General features: G+C 39.0%; 2 protein-coding genes across 5 annotated transcripts; one reads left to right on the top strand and one right to left on the bottom strand.

Moving 5' to 3' along the window:
- Window positions 1-1,330: 1,330 nt before the first annotated feature.
- Window positions 1,331-16,412, bottom strand: eaf1 (ELL associated factor 1). The gene is made up of 6 exons (XM_071544122.1): window positions 16,173-16,412; window positions 12,694-12,788; window positions 11,884-12,020; window positions 10,476-10,648; window positions 8,790-9,014; window positions 1,331-5,589 (listed from the first exon to the last, which is right to left on the bottom strand). Exons 1-6 carry the CDS (start codon window positions 16,273-16,275, stop codon window positions 5,540-5,542), a joined length of 783 nt encoding a protein of 260 aa, XP_071400223.1. The 5' UTR covers window positions 16,276-16,412; the 3' UTR covers window positions 1,331-5,539.
- A 299-nt stretch (window positions 16,413-16,711) lies between these two features.
- On the top strand, window positions 16,712-23,081 carry mettl6 (methyltransferase 6, methylcytidine). Of its 4 annotated transcripts, none has more exons than XR_011696859.1 (6): window positions 16,712-17,235; window positions 17,983-18,117; window positions 18,854-19,024; window positions 19,884-20,025; window positions 21,357-22,308; window positions 23,016-23,080. XR_011696859.1 is itself a non-coding variant. In XM_071544120.1 (6 exons), the coding sequence occupies exons 1-5, from the start codon at window positions 16,933-16,935 to the stop codon at window positions 21,509-21,511; spliced, it is 906 nt and encodes a 301-aa protein (XP_071400221.1). In that variant the 5' UTR covers window positions 16,712-16,932; the 3' UTR covers window positions 21,512-21,558; window positions 22,042-23,081. The 4 variants fall into 4 exon arrangements, 3 of the variants coding, with proteins under 3 accessions (XP_071400221.1, XP_071400220.1, XP_071400222.1); XM_071544120.1 differs by having other exon boundaries at window positions 21,357-21,558; window positions 22,042-23,081; XM_071544119.1 differs by having other exon boundaries at window positions 21,357-23,081.
- The last annotated feature ends 729 nt before the right edge of the window (window positions 23,082-23,810 follow it).

Below are 23,810 nucleotides of genomic sequence, written 5' to 3' on the forward strand. Positions count from 1 at the left end.
TGAACCCCCCCCAACTGAAGAACGTTCAAGCACGCTGCCAAGGACTCTCAGGAAAAGTTGGGCCAGTGGACTTACGTTTGAGCCAACATGGCGCCCAAATCTCTCAGTTACAACAGATAAAGACTCTGAACTGAGAAGCTGAGCATCTGCATCTGGAATTTGGCAGATTCAAAGTGGCGACTTGAGGGAGAAACTCTCCGATGCATCATATCATATCAAACAGACCCGTGATCTCTCTTGCATCATTTCATACTGTAAACTAGCCAGATTTATATGAAAGACAGACAGCTTTTGTATTATTATTATTGTTATAATTATTATTATTTGTTGTTGATATTGTTAATTTATATATCGGTCAAATGATATGTTGTAGCAAGAGCCAGAATCATAAATATAATTGCGTTATAAATGATTTAAAGGGAAAAAAAGCTATTTATGTATTTGTCGTGTACTTTTGTGTTACTGTTTGAAGAGAAATGCCCAAATGTGACTCAGTTGTTGCACCATCGCAGGGAAAAAGTACTGTATTGTATTATGCTCCATGTACAGGTTGTTGTGGTGAGTATCAAACTGAAGGTGTTCATCCAAGCATATGTTTCACTTGACTCTAAGTAATTATTTAAGACCAGCAATATAATCTTTTATCAAATTTAATTTTGACTGCTGTCTTTTCTCTTGTTGAAACGGTGAAGGAAGCCTGACCCAAAGGTTGCCGGTTCAAAACCCCACAACAGCTGGGGAAATCTGGGGTGGGAAAAGTGAAGGAGTTCTGTTTTCCCTTCCAAAATCTACCATTGAGGTGTCTTCGAGCAATTTGGCCCCTAATTTGCTCCAGTGAAAATTATAGTGGCATAGCTTGAATAATTTTATAAATAAATAATATAATAAAATAATCACATACACTACCAGTCAAAATTTTGGACACGCCCGATTGAATATACTATGTTTTTCATTCTCTTAAAGCCATTTTGATCTAAAGGCTTTCGGCTTAAATGCTTGAAATTAGCTTCTTAGACAAATATAAATAGTGAAGTTGATCCTATGTATGAATTTCTTTCCAAAGCCTTTGCCTTTCCATCAAGGCAAAGGGCGGCTACTTTAAAGAATCAAAAATATAAGATAGTTTTGATTTGTTTAACACTTTTTTGGTCCCTGCATAATTCCATTTGTGTTATTTCATAGTTTTGATGTCACGATTATTTTAAATGTCGGAAATACTAAAAATAAAGAAAAATGTGGTGTGTCCAAACTTTTGACCGATAGTTATAACATTATCACTCATTAAGAAAAACAATCAACATATGCTAAAATGAACAAAAACAACAATTTTAAATGCATTTGCACACTTTTAATACACTTCAAATTGGTAGAAACACATTTCACATGAACATAGCACTAATGAAAAACATAAGAACTAAAGCACCAAATACGACAGAGTCCGTCTGAGCACAGAAGTGGGTCAGAAACTACAGATGCCAGAAGGAATACCAGAGTAGGATATTTGACTTTCCTTTTCTGTCCACTTGCCACAGTGGCTGGTTCATTTAATAATTCACCATCCGCTTTGACTGTTTCACCAGCCAAGTAGATGTTTAGAATAGAGCAGGACTCTGAATGATGGTCGTTTTCCTGCCAAAATGGCTGACAAACTTATCTGCCACAGCCAAAATGTAGCAGTATGTGGCTAATGGTAATTTCCCACCCTGAGGAATATACAGTAACTGGTACTCTGCGTTAGGAATCAGAATACATGACGCACAACTGTTATGGTTACAAGTACTGTGTGGTATGTCAGTAACGGTCCTGCTGTGTTCCCCAAAGCCGTCTGAAGACTGAGCTCATCTCTGAACTTCATCTGAAGATGCTTCTGAGAAACACAGCCATGATATATAACACCTAGAACAACACCAGCTATACCCTGGCCCTTTTTCCAATACATATGATAGGAGATAATGGTAATATTTTAATTTTCGCAACATGAGGATATTCATCAAACCCTTTACCTTTCTACTGTTTAACAATTATTGAAGAGTTTCATTTCAAAATGCTACATATCCATTTGGAATAAAAAAAAACTCACCTGATGTCCATTGCTAAATATTTGAAAATTACATTCTCTGAACTGTCACTATCTTGTAAGATAGCTAAAAACTCAAATGATATTCCACAGTGAATTAGATTTTCTGGCCAACAACCATTTGGTAAAAGAAGATGTCCAAGATGTCCAAGCGATGTTACAATTTGACCGATATGGGTTTCTGAAGACTGAAGAAAAAATCCAAATAATTCCCCGAAATTACAACAATTCAATGTTCCCCCATAATTGTATTCTTTGTAGGGAAGAAAAGCCTCTGAAACAGAATTTACACCATTATGGGACACTAAAACTCTCCATTAAAATCTCATAGCAGCTCTTGAAGATTTTCATTGCATGTTTTACAGACTGCCACTTCTGAATCTGTTGAGTAAAATATATCAGCTAACTGATATATCGAGCTAACCCTGGCTGATATCTCATTTTGTAATGAAACTCTTCACTGTGGGCTGTTGCGTTGCATAAATAGTGATATACTGTACAACCAATACCGAATGATATTCACTAACACCAGTGGCCGCTGCAGATAGGGGGGATAAGGGCAAGACCCACTGATGTCACGACTCATATGCACAACACACACACTCTCAGATAAAAGCAAAACAAACAGAATGACAATGACATGACGTAACATAACGAGTTCAGATTTCATTCTGTTCTCTGTTTATGACGAGGGATCGTTCAACTCTTTGGCATTTTCAGAAGATGAGACATTCACCTTGATTTGCAAACTGAAATGCTGCAAGGCCTGGAATGGTACTACAGTAGGGTTATTCTATGAAAAGTTTGGTTCTGAAGTGAGATATCCACAAAGACACGTACTCTCACATGATTGACAGGACAAGATTTAAACACATAATGATAGTTTGCCAAGGACAGAAGGTAACAAAAGCTCTTGGTAGACAAAATGTTACCACTATTCCAGACTGGATCCTCTGCATTTTACAGATACTGAATAATGAACTTCTGGTAATGATTTTTTTTTTTTTTAAATGGATATAAAACATTTTGGAGCAGACCTCTCCAAACTCTTTATGCACTCAGTGTATAAAACATTAAGAGGCCTCTCCTCATATTGATGCCCACAACTCAATTCAAGATTTAAACTTTCATCGACATCTCTCCCTTCATGACTGAAGTGGATTCAGCAGCTCAAATCAATAACCTGGATTCACCGGGTCGGTCTAATTCGTGAAAAGACCAGTGTTGGGGGTAATGTGTTACAAAGTAATGCCCTACTGTAATCACATTAGTAAAGTAAGGCATTACTGTTCCAGTTTCAGTAATCACATCACAGCTCCTGATCTAACACATTGTTCGTTACTTGTGTTTCATTCTTCAGCCTTTTTAACCTCTTTATTGGTGCAATATCTATGAAAGATTCCATTTAAGTCAGGTTGGAAATGTCAGAATTAGAGCAGAGCGACATAAACGAGCCACAAAGTGGGAAATACGACTCAGAAAGTCTGAATTTAATGCTGTAAGCCTGTAACACAATAATTTATGGGTGTAACACAAAGGTAATGTAACAAGTAGAGTAACTATTTACTTTCTTAACTTATTAGTCTCAGGGAGTAATAAGTAAAGTAATTCATTACTTTTAAAAGTAATGAGTAATGTGGAATTTTATTACTTTTTTGCAGTAATGACCACAATACTAGGAACACACTCAGTGTTTTCTGCGTAAGTGCTAATGTAACTGGTTATACTGTGACTGGTTGGATTTAATCATGACGTTCAAAAAATGTCATGAGAGAGAGAGAGAGAGGATGAAAGTAATGAAGCTAAAGTGCTTTGCCAACGTTTGCCTGTCCGCCAGAAGAAAAGCAACAGGTAAGGAATCCTGAAAACCTGCTAAGAAACAACATTCGTACTAGCTAATGCTACAATAAAGAGAAATTCCACCAAAATTGTCTTTGCAGTTGTTTTTCTGCAAAAGTAGACATTTACCTAAAATTCCCTAATGTATTTTTGCTCCGTTTTGAATTATGGGTTCTCAAGATCAAGGAAAATTCAATCCCACGACATCATTGAATTGTAAAGCCTGAAGTGGTTTATTACTTTATTACTGGTATGGGAACACACTATCCATAAACGTTTCTCTCAAACATCTCAGGCAGTGTAATTTGATCTCATGAGACGACATTCTCCTTGATCCTGAGAGCTTCATGACTCAAAATGCTTAAAAACTGAAAGTAAAATCACAAACTGAAAGCGAATTTTGGTGGAATTCCCCTTTAACCAGTCACACTCGGATAACCGTTTCATGATCTGACATGAGCTTGACGTTACCCATGGCCTTTTCTGAGATACTGATAAAAACAATGAACAAGAAACAAAAAGTTGAGATTAGGCAGCTGATTGTTTCTGCACTACCAGTCAAAAGTCTGGACCCACCTGACTGAATGTACCATGTTTTTCATTCTCTTAAAGCCATTTTGATCTAAAGGCTTCTGCTTAAATGCTTAAAATTTGTTTCTTAGAGACAAATATAAATAGTGCAGTTGATCCTGTGTATGAATTTCTTTCCAAAGCCTTTGCCTTTCCATCAAGGCAAAGGGCGGCTACTTTAAAGAATCTAAAATATAAGATTGTTTTGATTTGTTTGACACTTTTTTGGTCGCTGCATAATTCATTTGTGTTATGTCATAGTGTTGATGTCTTTACTATTATTCTAAAATGTGGAAAATAGTAAAAATAAAGAAAAATGTGGTGTGTCCAAATTTTTGACTGGTAGTGTATATCAGTCTGTGTCCATCTCAATACATACTTGATACAAAAAAGCAGATGACACATTGACTGACAAACATAATTAACTGTATTTTATGCCTCCCAACTTTCTTTTATTTGTTGTTCATTGTTCATGCACAGGCTTTCTGTGAAGCGCTGCGATTTATGGATTGATTTATGGTGAACTGATAAAAACACGAAATGGAGAAACTTCTGTCAAATTATCTCTGACACAAAGAGACGAGCGGAGAGGACGAGGGGCGATATTTTAAAAACACCGTCCTCCTCGTCCGTCCAGGAACACAAAACCAAAACAGACGCCGCGTGATACAAGTAGATAAAACTAGCTGCTCTAAGTACAGAAAATATGTATGTGCACTCTAATATATAATCTTCCAAACCTCTCATATTTTAAAGTTTGATTTTTTTTTTTGTAAAGTTTTGATATACAAAACAAAATATACATCTAATAAAAATACACTCTTAAATCTCCAGGCTGGCCAGCTTTAAGGAAATACTAAAATAAAATAAAATAATAAAAATAAAAACTTACAGTCAAACCATGATATACAGCTGGGGTCAGCTATCACAGCAAAGGAACGAAGGAACCGGGCAGAAAGAAGAAAGAGGAGAGCGGAGAGGGGGTGATGATGAGAGAGAGAGAGAGGGAGAGAGAGATGGAGAGAGAGAGAGAGAGAGAGACCAGCAGGAGGTTCAGTCATCGTCGCTGTCGCTGCCCGACTCGCTCAGCTGAAGATCGTTTCCTGTGAAGACCAGAAGGACAAAACCGGTTAGAACATCGTTTGTTACTGAACAGTTTCATTCCACAATGAGACACACACTAGTCCAGAAACTGTCCGCTCTCTGGCCCGAGGACTGATGCGGTGCGTTCAAGTGCCGGTGGGAAAGTCTGACACTTTTTAATGTTTTGGAAAAAGGCAAGAGGTCCCACCTGTCAAATTATGGCTGGAAGAAATAGTAAAACTTTCTCACCTGGAGAGAATATGGTTCTCGCTATTAAACAAACTGAAACAGTTCAACAGGATCTGGCGTCCCCTTCTCCAATACATTGATAACTCAAACTGATCAGTTGTACAATATTGATGGCCCCCTTTGGTGTGACAAGATGTAAAGTCCCGGGAAGGTGGGAGGGGGGTGGGTTAAGGGGATAGCTTTGTTTTTGTTTTGTTTTGTTTTTTCTTTTCTCTTTGTTTGTTTCTTCTGTCCCTAACTCTAAAGCGAGGACAAATCTGTAATACTGAATGTATTTTACGACTGTTTCCTCAATAAAAAAGATTTAAACATGGAAAGTCTGACGCTCAGGTCTTCACATGCTATGCTATGCTTACAGCCTTAATGCCCAGACTTGTGTTGTCACCATGGCAATTAACCCTTCAAATGCCATAATCGCCATTTTATGCTGTACTAGCCAAATTACCATGACAAACAGTGGAAGGCCATCCATCCATTCAAGTTCTGTGGTTAAAGGTTCTCATTGCATCATAACTTGGGCAGCAAAATTCCCTCTGAATTTCTGACTTCATCATCCGGGTTAGGGTTAGGTTAGGTATGGCGGTCATGTGAAATTTCCAAGTGGGTAAATTTGTTTTTCTGATATATCCAAAAGCAAGTGAACGCAGGCTGAGCTCTTACAGACTGTGGCCAATGTCAGTGCAACCAGCGCACCAGCGTTTTCTAGGTGCCTTTCTAGAGCAGTGGTTCTCAACGTGTGGTCCAGGGACCACCAGGGGTCCTTGAGGGGGTTCCAGGGGGTCCCCAGCAAACTGATGAATTGTTAAACTTCACCATTATTGAATTTACAAGAAGTTAACACAATTAGAGAATGTAGAAGAATGACTGTTGTGATCATAGTTTCTCTGTTATCTCCCTATACATTTGGGTCTGAGAGACAAAATCTGACACTGCACTAGAGGACAGAGACCTGCATTTTCAGACGTCTCAGTGTGGTTAAGTTTGAATGGGATTGTTCTCATCTGGCCAAATAAATCAACCTTAAAGAAGTAAACACTCCGGAGTAGAGACCTCAGTTGAATCCCATGGGACACGGCCGGGGACAGCGCCGGAAAGCTTCGGCTCAGCACCAAGCAGGTGGAGAGTGAGCAGGCGGATCACACTCTCTCTCTCTCTTCAAAAGGGCCTAGTCTACTTTGAAACTGAATCCATTGTTCCCACGCAATATTCATCTGTTTATCTATTATACAGTAGGGTCGGGTAAAAATACAGATTTTCCGATTAATTGCTATTTTCATTTGGACAAGCCAATATCAATTCTTGAAATCCAGAGATTAATCAATCTATGCCTTTTTTCAGTGGATGTGTGCGGATTTTCACAAAACGTTATAGTATTGTCGCGGGCCTCTTCTCCTCCAACTGTCAATGTTAAACATTAACCATTTTAGTAATGCACCATATTACAGAGCATTCACAGCATTATTTCTCAGAGAATTTCTTTCATATCTAACCAGTAATGCTATTAGAACTGAATCGACCCCTAACTGAATCAAATCAATATCGAATCAAATTGGGAGACCAGTGCCAACACCCAGCCCTATTACACACGACTAAATTAAATGTTTAAAGATCCACACAAAATGAATTAAATCACTGTAATTTATGGCTCCATATCACAGACGTTTCTCGATAGCTAGAATAATACAACATGACATCGCGGGACAAAACTTTTCAAAAGCTGTTAGGAGTGGGACAAAACTTTTAGGGTGCGGGCGTATGGGGCCATTATTGTAGCAGATCTATTTGCAAATGTGTGTGGAGAGTTGTGTAACTGTATCTCAATCCGTGTGTGCGTAATCAGATTTGTAAATATTTGTAAAAAGAATCTTTAAATGCGTACTGAGATTTGTGAATGTGTACAGGAATCTGCAAATGTGTATTCAGAATCCGTGTGTGCGTAATCAGATTTGTAAATGTGTAAAAAAATCTCCAAATCTGTATTCAGATTTGCAAGTGTATTGAGATTTGTAAATGTGTAGACAAATCTGTAAATAGTAGTAGTGGTAAATGGTAGTTTATGGCTGCAGTTGTGCCAATGCAAAGCAGACTACGATGAAATCTTGGAGGGAAATTTCAAAGTTAACTACGACTCCTTACAGCAAGCAATCAAGATTCCATCGTAGTCTGCCTTGTCTAGAGATTTGTCCACGCATTCACAGATCTATGTACACATTTTCACATTTACATTTGCAAATAGATCTGCTACAATAATGGCCCCATACAAGCGGAGCGGGTGGGTTTGAGGTCAGTTTAGTGCAGGAGTGAGTGTGACAGAATATCACAGGAATGGAATTAAAAGCAAGACGTCTACTCAGAGACCCCCTTTACACCTTGCATTAAAATGCGTTTTGGGTGATCGGATTGCAATCGGATAGTGCTTGACCACATGAAAGTACAGGTGTAAATGCACCCGAGACGCATTGAGGACGGATTGTGATCCGATCGGCCAAACCGCCTCCGGAGGTGGTCAGGGACGCATCGTGACCACATTGAACACAAGTGTAAATGCAATTGCCTTTTCAACCCACATACAACAACTACGTGGGCGGAAATACGTAATCGCGCGAGACTTTCGTCTTCGGCATTCCAGTTGTTGAAGACGGCTTCTTCCCCCGCCTCCAAAAGCAAGCATAAGTCCATACAATAGCGCGGCTTCACGGATGGGTATCATCTTTTTTTTTTTTTTTTTTTTGGACCCGCGCAAACGAGAGGAGGATGTGACGTTCGGTTGTTTGAGCTGGATCGGACCTCAGTGTGGACACTGGAGACACATATTAATACCAGGTGTAAATGTAATCAGGTTAAATCATATCTAGATACAATCTGGATACGAGACGCATTTTAATGCAAGGTGTAAAGGGGGCCAGAGTCTGAGTAAGGCTAACACAGCAGAGCGCGGCCGGAGGCGAAGCGTAAACCCTGTGACACTCACGCAGCGTGTTCATGAGCTGGTTGTTGCCCTGCTGCCGGTCGGCCGCCCCGTTGGCCATGGGGTGGCGGGTGGGGGAGGCGGCCTGGCCGTGCGGTGGGGGGGCGTCGCGCTCGCCGTCGCTGCTGGAGCTGTCGTCGCCGCTCCCCGAGGCGCTCGCCGAGTCCGACGAGCTGCTGCTGCCGCTGCTGCTCATCTGCTCGATCACCTCCACCTCCGCCCGCAGCTCTGATGACAGAAACACAAAGACACGTCAGTGACAACACCCGGACTGTGTTACACACTCTGTTGAAACACAAAGTAAGTGAGAGTAAGTAAGTACGAGTCAGAGGAGACAGAAAGGTGGCTTTTTAATATTGCTGGCAATGGAGAGAACAGATCTATACCCCCCAGAAGAACGCCAGCCATGTTTGTGAACAGATCTATGGTGTAGGGCTGCAACGATTATTTTTATTGTTGATTAATCTGTCGATTATTTTCTCGATTAATCGATTAGTTGTTTGGTCTATAAAATGTCAGAAAATGGTGAAAAATGTGGATCAGTGTTTCCCAAAGCCCAAGATGACGTCCTCAAATGTCTTGTTTTGTCCACAACCCAAAGATATTCAGTTTACTGTCATAGAGGAGTAAAGAAACCAGAAAATATTCACATTTAAGAAGCTGGAATCAGAGAATTTTGACTTATTTTTCTTAAAAAATTATTCAAACCGATTAATCGATTATCAAAATACTTGCCCATCAATTTAATAGTTGACAACTAATCGATTAATCGTTGCAGCTCTATTATACACTCTGTTGAAACACAAAATAAGTGAGAGTAAGTAAGAGTCAGAGGAGACAGAAAGTTGTCAGCCATGTTTGTGAAGAGATCTATTGTGTGTGTACCGGTTACAAGTTGGTAAAATACAGAGATTCGTTAAGCTCCGAGTCTAACAAATCTCTTATCAAATCTTTTTTTTCTCCTCTCTCTTCTACAACTGCTGTCTGAAACTAATGACATAATACGAGTGTGCGTTAACTCCCCAGTTTGTTTACTGGACTGACTGAACACGGTAGATCGTCTCAGATGTTCGAAAGTGTGGGTGCACTTCACTAAAATCAATGAACAAATAGCGAAATGCAATATTTGCGGCAAGGTCCACACAACGCCATGCTTAAACATTTATCTATACAGTAGGGCTGAACAATTAATCAAAAATTTATCGAAATTGCAATATGGCCTACTGCAATTTTCAAATCGCAGGAGGCACAATATTTGTTAAAGGTGAAATGTGTGTCAAAATACCATTTTAAATTAAATATCGTGGTGCTGCAGAGATGTCCTGGCCTACACATCATATTCTCCAGACTTAAGAAAACATCTTTGTTTGGTACAGATCCCCGCAAAAATCACACCATAATCATTTTAATACGTTTTTCAATGATAATATCGCAAATCATATCGCAATTGCAATATCAGTCAAAATAATCGCAATTAGATATTTTTTCAAAATCGTTCAGCCCTACTATACAGCATCAAATCAAAATAAAAGAGTGCGGCATTTTGACAAGTTGACGACGAGTGCTAAGACTCAAACTGCGGGAGCAACCAGTTCATCTTCGGTAGGTTCCGCCCCCCTTTCGAACCCCAACCCTAGTGTGTACTGAACCCTGTTCTGTCCCAGTCTGGGCTGCTGCGGCCCTCCTCACCTCTCTTGATGTCGTCGAGCTGCGGCTCTGGGGACGGGTTGTCCTTGGAGGGGGAGGGGGAGGTCTTGACCCCCGCCCCGGGCTTGGTGGGGGCGCGGAACTGGGAGCTGGGCTGGCTGGACCGGACCGACTGCTGCTCGATCCGGGCCTGGATCTTGCTGCTGCCCTCCGCCCTGAATCACACACACACACACACATTATCAATCCTTTGAGTCTTTCAAGAGTTCATCCTGGCCTATATTCTTTTCGTTTTATATTTTTTATTTTGAAGTAGTAGGTCACACATTTACAAAAATTGCAGAGAAAAGCAAGTAAGTAAAAGTAGGTGAAAAAGTAATTAAACACAAAAGACCCCAAGAAATTCCCTCTCTCCCCGACTCAAAAAAGGAAAACACCTTCCCACCACACAAAATACACAAATAATGTTTGGCTTGGGCAATGAGCAAATCATGTTCATGATGTAGTGTTTCTTTTTGTCTCCTTTCTTTCCCTCCCATGTTCTCCCGTTTTTTCCTTAGGTCTTGCGTTGGGTATGTTGCATATATTTCCCCATACACTACTGTAAAATATTGTCTGGGGGACTAATAAGATAATAAAGAGGAGAAACAAACTACATTTCGGTCAGTAACGATACGCTACAGCACCTTCACACCGACACAAACAGAAATGAAAGAATGTGGTTTACGAAACGGGAGATACAACATTTAAAAAGACGCCAACTCTAACAAATGAAGGCAAGACATTAAAACAAATTCTGGTACTTTTTTTTTTTAAAGGTTTCTATGCAAATAAGTCACTGACTGACAAAATGATAACAGTTTAACTGCCTGGATCCACTATATTTTAGAGATATTGAGTGATGAACTTTTCCCCCTAAAATGGATGTACAACGTTCCGGGATGCAATTTTTTAATTCAGCCTAGTAGCTTCCAACTTCCAAAAGGGGGCGCCAAAGATGCCAGGGTGGAGTGTTGACGCCTCAAAGGATTATTTATGAATGAATGTTTATGAATTGTATTAAATGAAGAAATCAAAACAAAATACGCAGACAATAAAATGTAAATTATTAAGTGCTTTATGGTTATAATTGTGATTTTGGTGGAATAACCATTTAATTTTGTTTTCACTGGCCTGAGATGACAGGAAATTTTAAGGTTGACTGTGACTGAAAAAGGTTGTTTCCCCAACAGTTGTGTGTATTTATGTCCACTGTTGCTCTGAGAAGCACTTTGTGACAAACCTCTATGTGAAAAGAGCTTTTACATACATTTAACTTAACTTGTAAAATCCCCAAAACTCTGAGATCAGACCGCTACACTGTCCACACCCAAGACAGCACCCTACTTCCACTGTTTTCACTGGTGTAAAACAGTCAGAATTTCCCGGCTGGTGACCTTTGACCTCTCACCTGGTTTTCTTGACCTGGATGCTGCTGCTCAGCTTCTCCAGTACGAACTCCCCGGTGTCGTGGTTAATGATGAGCACACAGTCCTTCTGGTACGGCCGCTTGTTCCCTTTGAACACTGTCATGGGAGGCGTGGAGCCCTGCGAGCACAACACCCACAATATGAATATGAAGTATGACTATATGTCCTGTATATGTCCATTCTGGAAACATTTAGGTACCTGAAATTCACGAGGAAGTATTTGAAAAACACAAAAATGACTCTTTCATCTAAACTATCTAACTATTGTATAGGCAAATATCTTAAGATGACTCCTAACTTCAATACTAACCCATAATGTGCTTCACTTTAAAGTTGGGTGATATAGTTGAAAAATCAATATCACAATAATCATGATAAACAATTTTTTTCAATATGGATTTTTACACTACAGTCAAAGGTTTGAACACACCTGATTGAATCTTCTATGTTTTTCATTCTCTTAAAGCCATTTTGATCTAAAGGCTTCTGCTTAAATGCTTGAAATTAGTTTCTTAGACAAATATAAATAGTGAAGTTGATCCTATGTATGAATTTCTTTCCAAAGCCTTTGCCTTTCCATCAAGGCAAAGGGCGGCTACTTTAAAGAATCTAAAATATAAGATAGTTTTGGTTTGTTTAACACTTTTTTGGTCGCCATTTGTGTTATTTCATAGTTTTGATGTCTTTACTATAATTCTAAAATGTGGAAAATAGTAAAAATAAAGAAAAATGTGGTGTGTCCAAACTTTTGACGGGAAGTGTATACAAATATATAAAGCAGGAAGCCTTACTGGAATGTGAGGTAATGTTATGGTGACTTCATCTCCTTTCCCAACTTGTAACTCCCCCTCGCAGCTCGTGTCGATAGACGCTGGTTTGAAGTCATCTGCAAAGGGAAGACATGAGGAGATATAAATAGTGTGGAAAAGATATCACATTAATGGAAAAATTGTTGCACTTTGTTTATGCCAGACAGTCATAGAAAGAGTACTAGACAGAGGTGGGATGTAACAGAGTAAAAATACTTCATTACTGTACTTAAGTAAGACTTTCAAGTATCTGTACTTTACTCAAGTTTTTCTTTCACTGAAGTCTTTTTACTTTTACTCACTACATTTCAAAAGAAAAATCTGTACTTTCTACTCACTACATTTTCAAAACAGACTCGTTACTCTTGGGAAATCATCAACTGATGTTCTAAGAAAAATGTATTTTCAGCATCAGACAGCTTCCATCCCGGAAACAGCTGATCAAGAGCCAGATGTGATTGGCTGCTTGTTCAGCAAAGTGACACCAAAAATTAGGGAAGGGAGAGAGAGAGAGAGAAGCAACGCGAAGAAGAGAGAAGCAACATGAAGAAGAGAGAAGCAACAAGAGAGAGAATTAACGTTCATGAATTCAGCTGCTAGAATTAACGTTAGTGATCTGAGCTGCAGACTCTTTCTCATCTGGGATTCAGAGGAACGCTCAACAGAAAACCAGTTTAGAACATTAGAAATAACTATTTTAGAGAACGACTTTTACTTTTATACTTTAAGTAAATTTAAGTCCACGTACTTTTAAACTTTGACTTGAGTAAAGGATTTGAAATGGTACTTCAACTTCTACCAGAGTATATTTTTAAATATATATATATAATATAAAGAGTATCTGCACTTTTACTTGAGTAGGGAATTTGTGTACTTCTACCACCTCTGGTACTAGAATGTCCTACTCGAGAATAAGTACTTTTATTTTGCTGATATTTTGTTTATTTTTATTTTAGGGTAGAACCACTTCAGCCAAAAGTGCTGCTTAGTTCCGCTTTAAGTAGAAGTAAAGTTACTGATGTGAAAAGTAAAAAGTGTGTCATTTAAAATGTCCTCAGAGTAAAAGTTACCAAGCTACTTTTTTAGAAAAGAGAACGTTGTTAGCTGTGATCTTTTCCATGTGATTGTAAAAGGACGAGAGGAGAGAGATCAAACTAGATTCTTTTAATTGGAAACTTTGCAATAGAATTAATTCCTGCACACTTTACTTCTCATGTCATATATGATAAAGTGTCCGTGTGGTCTGGCTTACAGAGGAAAACCTCTCGTCCTCTTAAACAGAGGATAAGCGAACATAAGCGCTCTATCAGGAGAAATGATAGAGTGGCAGTTAACTTCAATGATTGTCAACATGGCATCTCATCATTCAGGTTCTGTGGTATAGAAAAGGTGAATCCACCAGATAGAGGTGGTGATGTAGAGAAGATCTTAAATCCGAGAGAAATGTATTTGATATACACATTGCAAACCCTATAAACAAACCGACTGAATGATGAGATACCACGGCATGTGATGCTGTAGTAAGAATGGAGTCTCCTCGTCTATGTTACTAAATTAGACCCATGTAATGATTTATGAAAGTCAAGTATGACCGATGTCCCATTACAATGGTGCTTAATCCCTGTATACATACTGTAAACAAATTTTGTATATAATATGTGGTTATTGGGATAATTATTGACTATTTGATTCTATAAGATATTGCATTGGTTTACTCTTTACCCTACTGATGTCATGATTGTCTCACAGCTGAGGACACAGAGAGGGGTGGAGCTTTATCTATTTAAGACGTCCGAATGACAAGATCCACTCACTAGTCTGACGAAGGTCCGGTCGGATCGAAACGTTACGATACAATAAAGGTGTTGTATTGCAAGTAGCAGTGTGCGGGAGTTCATCCTATTGGAAAGTTTACTGTGTTTCTCTGATGCACCTGTCCTGCACTAACCTTTTTTTCCCCACTTGCTGAACAATTGGGAACTTTGGAAATGACAAAATGAAGCGCAGAAACAAAGTAAAGCCAGATTACTCTTCTCACTGTGAATGGATCCACAGTTTCTCAGTCTACGCTGATCCAGTTTTGGATGCTTATGAAGAGCTGAATCTGTCCTGTGTAATGGATGCGATAAAATGTAGCTCAGTACAATACTTCAGCAAAAATGTACTTAAGTAAAAGTAAAATTAGTGGTCTTAAATAGGGCTGGGTTTAAAAAAAATATTTTCCGATTTAAATTGATCTTCATTTGAATGATCCGATATCGATTCATAAAATCCAGAGATCGATCTTTTAATATATGCCTTTTCCCGTGGATGCTTGAAGCTTGAAGCTACACTGCACTAAAGAAAGCACTTATCTGGTCACTCTCACTGACTGTAGAGTCTGTGGAGTTGCACAACTTGCACTATATTGTGTTGACTGCTGTAGTGTGTTGGTCATGTTCAATAAAAAGTACATTAATGTAACTGATTTGGGGTCAATTATTAATGTAAACATTAATATTTTTAATACTGCACCAGGTTAGAGGGTTCCTTGTACAATTTACAGCATTAGTTCTCTGAGAATCTCTTTCATATCCAAGCAAAATTGATGTTGTAACAGAAATATCCCTAACCGAAACGATATTGAATTGAATCGAATCAAATCTGAAATCGAATCGAATCGGGACCTTGTGAATCGGAATCGAATTGATTCGGGAAATCAGTGGCGATACCCAGCCCTAGTCTTAAAAAATACTAAAAAAAAGTACAAGCACACAAAAAACTAGTCAATTACACTTGAGTAAATGTAATTAGTTACTTCCATCCTGATGCCAGACTAGCTCCAAGTTGTGCCTCATTTATTGGGATCTAGACTAAACTACACAGTAGTATAATGACATATTAAATAACACATTATAATAACATATTAAAGTGCAAGTCCAGTCATACAACTTAAAAAAGTATAGGGGATGATGGCATAAGATGGCAGTTAATATTGGGTCCTTAGATACATTGGGGTCAACATTAAATTGTTATTCTTATAGATTTGGTCTTTAGATTAATCCAGTAAAGTGCGATACTACACACTTGTACAGAAGAGGATTAGAACCACATGTGAATGAAATGTATTGGAGTTATGATGTTATTCTACTTCTATTTTAAAATCTGAATTTTTTCTCAGAATTCTGAGATTAAGCACAAAACTCAAATACTTTTTTCACATATGGCCATAATCTTCTTCAGTACACTTGGCTAAAACCTGAGTGTGGTGTAAAAAAAAATAACTTGAGATCTTAACAATAATTGGCCAAGGGAATCACAGTTAATTCAATTATCCAGGTAAGTGGCTAGCTTGTGTAAGAGACAGCCTGCCTGTCCATGTGAGCTAACTAATCCTCCAAAACAGTTAGCTGAGTTGACTAACACTCTGCAGTGATTCGGTGACACAGCGATGTAACACACTGCGGGTTTTCAACACTCACATCTGATGGTGTGAAAGGAAGATTTTGGCCTCTTCTCAAAGCTCTCCCCGAGCTTCAAAACATGCTCCTCTTTATCCAGCAGCGGATTCGTACTCCCGTTCATGTCTCCGTTTAAACTGTTTAAGATTCACATTTATCTAAAATATTCAGAGGAACCGAAGTGAAGTTGGCAAATGTAGAGAGAACACAATAAGAAGCCAACTGCAACACAAAGTTAGCCTGCTGGCTAACCTTTAGCAAAACATCCCATCCGTCATCGTCCCTCGGCCACTCCTCTTCCTATTATGGTCCAGCTGTCAAATATCACCGATGTGCTTCGCGGAACAAATATTAGCAATACTACTTCTTTTTTTAATGAAATATATATATATATTGTTGATAAATCAACCACAGGTCAATTACAATAAATTCTTATAATAGGCCTACATAACCTTTTTATTCTGTAAAGAGCAACGACAGTGATGGCATCACACGGGAGCAAAGAGGATCCTGTCCTAATTTCCATACGGAAGAATTTACACAACGGACAAGATGTCGTTTCAAATGAGTGTGAAGATGTAATAGCCTAAACAATTTCAAATTAGTACGATAATATTAGCGTCATTAATGATATGTACAAATAAATATACCGTAAAAGTATTAAAATGTTTGCTTTCCCACTGATTGACGGATTGGAACTGATGATATAAGACAAAACAGCGAAGCAGCAAAACTTCAGGTAATCTTCTAAAAGCTCTTTTTGGCAAAACGAGGTTTCAGCATGGCACTGCCGAGAGATGAAGGTTTCGGTACCGACATTGCACCTCCCGAACACGGGTCGAAAGATGAAGTGCCCGCCTGTGTCCCCGGACAAACCAAAACCGCCACCGCTCGAGTTTTAACCCGGGAGGAGCTGGATAAACTCACCGGTGACCGGGTCCTGGTGTCCGACTTCAAGCAGATGAAGCTGGAGAAGGAAGCCCAGAAAAACTGGGACTTGTTCTATAAAAGAAACACGACGAATTTCTTCAAGGACAGACACTGGACCACCAGAGAGTTTGAAGAGCTCAAAGCCTGCCGAGAGGTGAGGAGGAGCTTCAGCGGGTTCCCAAACGTTTGCATGTCAAGTAGGGCTGGGCGATAAGTCGATATTATCGTTTATTGTCTTTCAATTGAATCATATCGTGAAGATATGGTGATTTTGGGATATTGTGACACACAATTCCGCTGTCTAAACTGATGATAACAAGCAAAGTGTATTTAAAAACTGACAAATTAGGAATATTATTTGAACATTTCAGTTTTGTTTGACATCACACCTAAAATTACTATTCGGTCCAATGAGATGAACGTTGATTTGATTATTTAACATGTGATTTTGCATATGTGAGCCATACCGATATGAGGAAAAATTCTTATGTGGTTGAAATCTTATATTGATTTCAACCATTTTAACACATTAAGACACACTTTTTATTTGATTTTGTCCTAAGCAACCCCACTTGTGAAGGTTTTGTTGTAAAGTATGACTGTGTATTCAGTTGTGTAACTGACATTACTGTTTGTGTAGTAAATAGCCCCGATCCTTTGGTAGAACATAACTTAATACCTGTAACAAATTATTAGAGTATTCTGAACATTTCGGCATATAGATAATCGATCAAGCAGCACTTTTTTTAAATACAGTTTCAAATTTTCCCTCCACTGTGTATCTTGGTGGAAGAGGATTGTGGGAATAACAGGTGAACCGGATCCTTTAGAACTAAGTAAAGTGTTGAACTGGTATTTGAGATCATCCCTTGGCTTTGTCCTTGTCCTGCCTGGTTGTCAGTTTGAGTCCCAGAGGCTGGTGCTGCTGGAGGCCGGCTGTGGGGTTGGAAACTGTATCTTCCCTCTGCTGGAGGAAGACCTCAACGTCTTCGTTTACGCCTGCGACTTCTCACCGCGAGCTGTGGAGTTTGTCAAGGTAAGACTTCCATCCATCCATCACACTGTCTGTTTACCCTCTGTGTTATTTTAACCTTTACTTATCTGGGGAAAGTCGCATTTTCCACTGATGCCTTACTTCTCATTCACACATAAGTACCACACTTAAATACCTGGGAGCTGCCCAGTACAACCACAGTCTTCTACTGTCGGTCACTGAGCGGCTCCATTGGAGGAGGTGGGGGTTCAGTGCCTTGCTCAAGGGCAGCTCAACAGTAGCTGTTGAAGGAGAAGGAGTGTTACTCATTCCATGTTTTCTCAGTTGGTACAGGGATTCAAACCGGCAGTCTTTCAGTCACAAGCCCTCTAACCTCCAGGCTACTGCCGCCACTCTCTCCCCTTCCTCAAAAACTATAGTTAAGGTGCCCTTGAGCAAGGCATTTAACAACAAAATGCTACGATTTGCTTGCTTTTCTCTGTTTCATATCATTAAAAAATAAATACTTTGGGGGTTTTTTTGGGCTGCTGGTCAGAATAATGTGATCTTGTAATTTTAAGAATCACTTTGGGCTCTAGTAGCTTGTGATAGGCATTTGTCATTATTTTTGATGTTTTACAGACAAAATGACTGATCGAAAAAATAATCAGTAATGAAAATAATCGTTATCTGCAGCCTTGAATCCCTTCCCAGGAGGGCTACATTTAAACATAAAAAAAATTAAAAAAAATCCCATTGGAGAATACTAGTGAAGCTCTTTTTTCCTCTCTGTTGACAGCAAAACCCTCTGTACCGGCCTGAGCGCTGCAGCGCCTTCCAGTGTGATTTAACCAAAGACGACCTGAGGGAAAACGTGCCGGAGGGCAGCGTGGACGTCGTCACTCTCATCTTCGTCCTGTCGGCCATCCACCCCGACAAGATGAGGCTGGCTCTGGAGAACATCAGCAGGGTGAGAGAGCAGAGAGACCCGGGGTGACAGGCTCACACAGGGCTGGGACGGATGGAAAAGTTTGGAAAATCAATTTGATTAGTTTCATATCGTGAAAAAATTGGGAGTTGTACTAAAATGTCCAGAAAAGGATGGAAAATGTTGTCGCTCTGTCCTGATACACATGACTGGACATTTAATAGAATTTAATGTAATTAATAAATTTTTGTTTTAGTTGTAGACTCACATACAGTGATATTTGTTGTTGTGAAGAATAACCTTAAGATAGAGAGGGATATGGCCTAATTGACAGTCATACTGCCGGGCCGCTATTGGCATAAATCATATTGACCACTGACCAAACTGTTCAAAACCAGAAATGCAGCAGGCAATAAAACCCCAAAGTATTCATTTTATAATGATATGAAACAGAGAAAAGCAGCAAATCTTAGCATTTGTGAAGCTGTAACCAGAAAATGTTTGCAATTTTTACTTGATAAATGACTAAACCGATTAATCAATTATCAAAATTATAATATCTTCTGTCGATTGACTAATCAATTAATCACCTAATCATTTCAGCACTACCTGCCCTGCTGAGATGTAATAACTGAGGGACTCCTGTTCCATAGTAGATTATGTTTGTAGATTATGTGTTTTATTATTATTTTCATTATTATGTAAATGTCCAGCCGGCCACTTTCACTATTTCACCATCCAACTAGATGTTCAAACAGAATAAGACCTCAAAGTGATGGTTGTGACGCCACAGGTGAAGATTCACCAGCATGTGACTGGTGTCTGGTGGTATCTTCCCACCCTGTACTTTAATACGCGCTGATCCTCATGTTGTGATGTAACGATCCTGTAACGCACCCAGGTGCTGAAGCCCGGAGGCGTCGTCCTGTTCAGAGACTACGGCCTGTTCGACCATGCCATGCTGCGCTTTAAGGCCGGAAACAAGCTGGGGGAAAACTTCTACGTCCGCCAAGACGGCACCAGGTCCTACTTCTTCTCCAAAGGTCAGTGGAAAGTTGGTAGTCCATTCCCTTCATTTTAATGTTTTTTTTTTTTTCTTCAGTGAGAAAGTAGGAATGTTGGTAGCTGAGAAGGTGACAGACTGACAGATTAGTGGAGACGCAGGAGAGAAGGTTTTGTTTTTCCAAGAAAGAGGCTGTGATAAAATTCTGTCTCCATCTGTCTTTCTCTTTTCTATTTCTCTCTTTCTCACTCTCTTTCTTGCTGTTAAAGACGTCTTTGCTTCTTGCAGCTGAGCCAGTATTTCATTGTACTGTTTAAATTAGAAGAGATCTTCGTTTGCTCCAAGGGGATTTTGTCTTGTACCTATCATAAAGAGAGATGAACATGCACAAAAATCAGACAGTACATGCAGTGCTCAGTTCCTGAGTAAATTAGACAGCAGTTCAACCATTCAATATGTGAATTATACAACAATTTATGCAGAAACTTCAACATTAGAGGGACAGAGTGACATTTCTTAATAGAATTCAGCAGTCAAGTGCTATCCGGTATGCATTTGTTTTCATATTGCTTGTTTCTACACAAACTCCAACCTAGGGCTGGGCAGTGATTCAATATTATCGTATATCGTCTTTCAGTGGAATCATATGGTGATTTTGGGATATTGTGACACACAATTCTGCTGTCTAAATTCATAATAAGCAAATTTTGTTAAAAGAATGAGGTATGGTAACATTTTAAAGAATATCATTTGAGAATTTCAGAGTTTTGTTTGACATCACACCAAACATTACCATTTGGTTCAATGGGATGAACATTAATTTGATTATTTAACATCCGATTTTGCGTACGTGATCCATATTGTGATATATATATATATGTTAGGGCTGGGCGATATGGTTGAAATCAATATCATGATAATCATAAGGATTTTTCTCGATATCAATATATATCACGATATGGTTCATGTATGCAAAATCACGTTAAATAATCAAATTAATGTTCATCTCATTGAACCGAATGGTAATGTTAGGTGTGATGTCAAACAAAACAGAAATATTCAAATAATATTCCTACCATACCTCATTTTATGAGTTTTTAAGTAAAATGTGCTTGTCATCATCAATTCAGACAGCAGAAATGTGTGTCACGATATCAAAATATCTTCATATCATCACGATATGATTCCACTGAAAGACGATAAACGATAATATTGAATTATCGCCCAGCCCTAATATATATCGATATCGGGGAAAAAAAAGCATTTAATGATCATGATATTGATTTCAACCGTATCGCCCAGCTCTACTCCAACCTGCTGTGTGTTCCCCCTCTTCCTAAACGTCTCACTCGGCTCTTTGTCTCCTGTCAGAGCTGCTGGCTGAGCTGTTTGAGGCGGCGGGTCTTCGCTCTGCGGCCAACGACTACGTCCTGAGAGAGACCGTCAACAAGAAGGAGGGGCTTTGTGTCCCCAGGGTGTTCCTGCAGAGCAAGTTCACCAAGCCCGACCAATCACAGAGCTCCTGATGTCGCTGAGCCCCTCCCGCCGCTCGTCACCCCAGAAATCACAAAAGGTACGGATAACATAAGACTGAAACGTCCGGCTGAAATCGGACCGAACGGATGCATTAATGGATTCAGTGGATGGATTCGTTGGTAGCCTAAATGTTAGAGAAGGGGACTTGTTGGCCAAAAGGTTGCCGGTTTGAATCCCCAAGACCAGCAGAAGGTGAATAACGCTTTCCCCTATCTGAACAGCAACTCAGCAAAACCCTTCGCTGGATAAATAATGAACCTCAACCAACAGTATTAGGTACCGAAGCCTAAAATCGGTTTAAACTTGATTTTCAGAGCCTAAGATCAGTTTAATATTGATTTCAAAGCTTAAGATCGGTTTAAACTCAATTTCAGAGCCTACATCAACCTCTGGCATCACTGCTGGAAAACCGAGCCTCGTGGCTTTCCTGTGAGCCTTGAGACATCTTCGTCCAGTGAACAAACAGGTCTCTTAAATGCCTCAAACGCACCATCTCTACCTCTTTCCCCCTGTTATTCAGTTGGTGCCTAAGCCACGCCTTCTCTCTGGAGTTCTCACTGTGACGCCTCGAAATGTCGGACATTTTCCAGTTGTGGGAATACTTCCAAGACTGTAGGGTTTTGGGCGGTGTAGACCATGTCCTGATGCTGTGGGGAGAGACTTGGGGGTGTTGAAGAGGGATTTACCAAAAACAATTTTTTTTGGCATTGTAAACACCAGAAGTGCTGCATTTGACGTTTCCCTGGAGTGATTTTATTAGGATTAATGTGAGTCGTTTAAGGATGAGGTGAGTATTTTTTTTTGTTTGTTGTGTGCAGATTTTGACTTTTTTGGCCATTATTGCCTATCTAGATAGGGCTGGACGATATGGTTGAAATCAATATCACGATAATCATAAGGATTTTTTTCGATATTGATATATATGACGATATGGCTCACATAAGATAAATCACGTTAAATAATCAAATTAATGGTAATGTTTGGTGTGATGTCAAAATAAACTGAAATTTTCACATAATATTCCTACCATACTTCATTTTGTCTGAGTTTCCAAATAAAAGTAGTTGTTCTCATTAGTTTAGACAGCAAAATTGTGCGTCTCGATATCCCAAAATCACCATATCATCACAATATAATCCCACTGAAAGACAATAAACGATAATATTGAATTATCGTCCAGCCCTACTAGATTACAAAAAAAACAATCTTGCATTGCTTCACTTTGTCACTTGGTCCAAAATTATTACTTTTAGTTCTAGTCACAGATAGAGAAATACTTTATTTTGATCTTAACATGATGTATATGATAGGCAATGCATTACATTAACCCTTGCCCTAACACTGGGTCTCAATCTCATGATTGCTGATAATTAAAAAGTCAAAAGAATTAAGGAATACCAATCCTAGTACATTAATTAGCCAGAAACCCTGAATTGCGAGCCACAACTCCATGTTTGTCTTGCTAAAATGTTGAATTTCTCTCTCACTGTTTAGGTTGAGTTTCAGCCCTGCACATTTGTACATCGCAGGAAGAATACAAATATATATATTGATGTGCAATTCTACATTTTAATTATTCTTTTCTATCAATAAATTGACTGAAAATGTCCACACTGTGTCTGCCCAGTCTTTCATTGTATTGTTTCAATTAGAAGAGATGTTCGTTAGCCCCGCAGGGAATTTGTCTTGTGTGTATCATCACCATGCACAGATATGAGACCGCACATACAGTTCTCAGTGTCCTAGTAAATTAGACAACATCATCCATTCATTACATGCCAGCTACATAAAACTTATTTCATTTTAATTCTCATTCTGTCTTCAAAGGTGTGAGAAAAGCAGCTGCGAGCACGACCAATCAAATAAGCATGCAAAAATAATGCAATAATAGAATGTCAAGTGATTCCTCTGTCACATGCCTTCAGCTTTCTAACCACTTCCACTGTAAACCAGATACCACATATGTTGAAATTTTAGAATGTTTCTAAAATCATTTTTTCCAGGATGGAGATGTACAGATTTGATCAAAACAAACCAAAATCACAAAGCTGTGTATTTTAAGGATGAGTTTATTTTAAAGTAAATTCCAATACAGAAAACATAAATAGAGTTGCTTAAACTCCAGTTAAAAGCTCAATAAAAGCCAGTTGATGAAGAGATTCCAAGTTTCCAATGTACATACTGACAAAAAATATGAGTTATTTTAACATGATGTTTGTTTGTTTTTTTAATAAACTTTATTGAAGAAAGTATACAAACAATGTCAGAGTATATACTCAAAAGCAAACA

Source organism: Centroberyx affinis, unplaced genomic scaffold, assembly GCF_046629955.1.
Source record: "Centroberyx affinis isolate AG114_WGS23_722 - 3 ecotype Tasmania unplaced genomic scaffold, CSIRO-AGI_Caff_v1 ptg004468l_1, whole genome shotgun sequence".
Lineage (NCBI taxonomy): Eukaryota > Metazoa > Chordata > Actinopteri > Beryciformes > Berycidae > Centroberyx > Centroberyx affinis.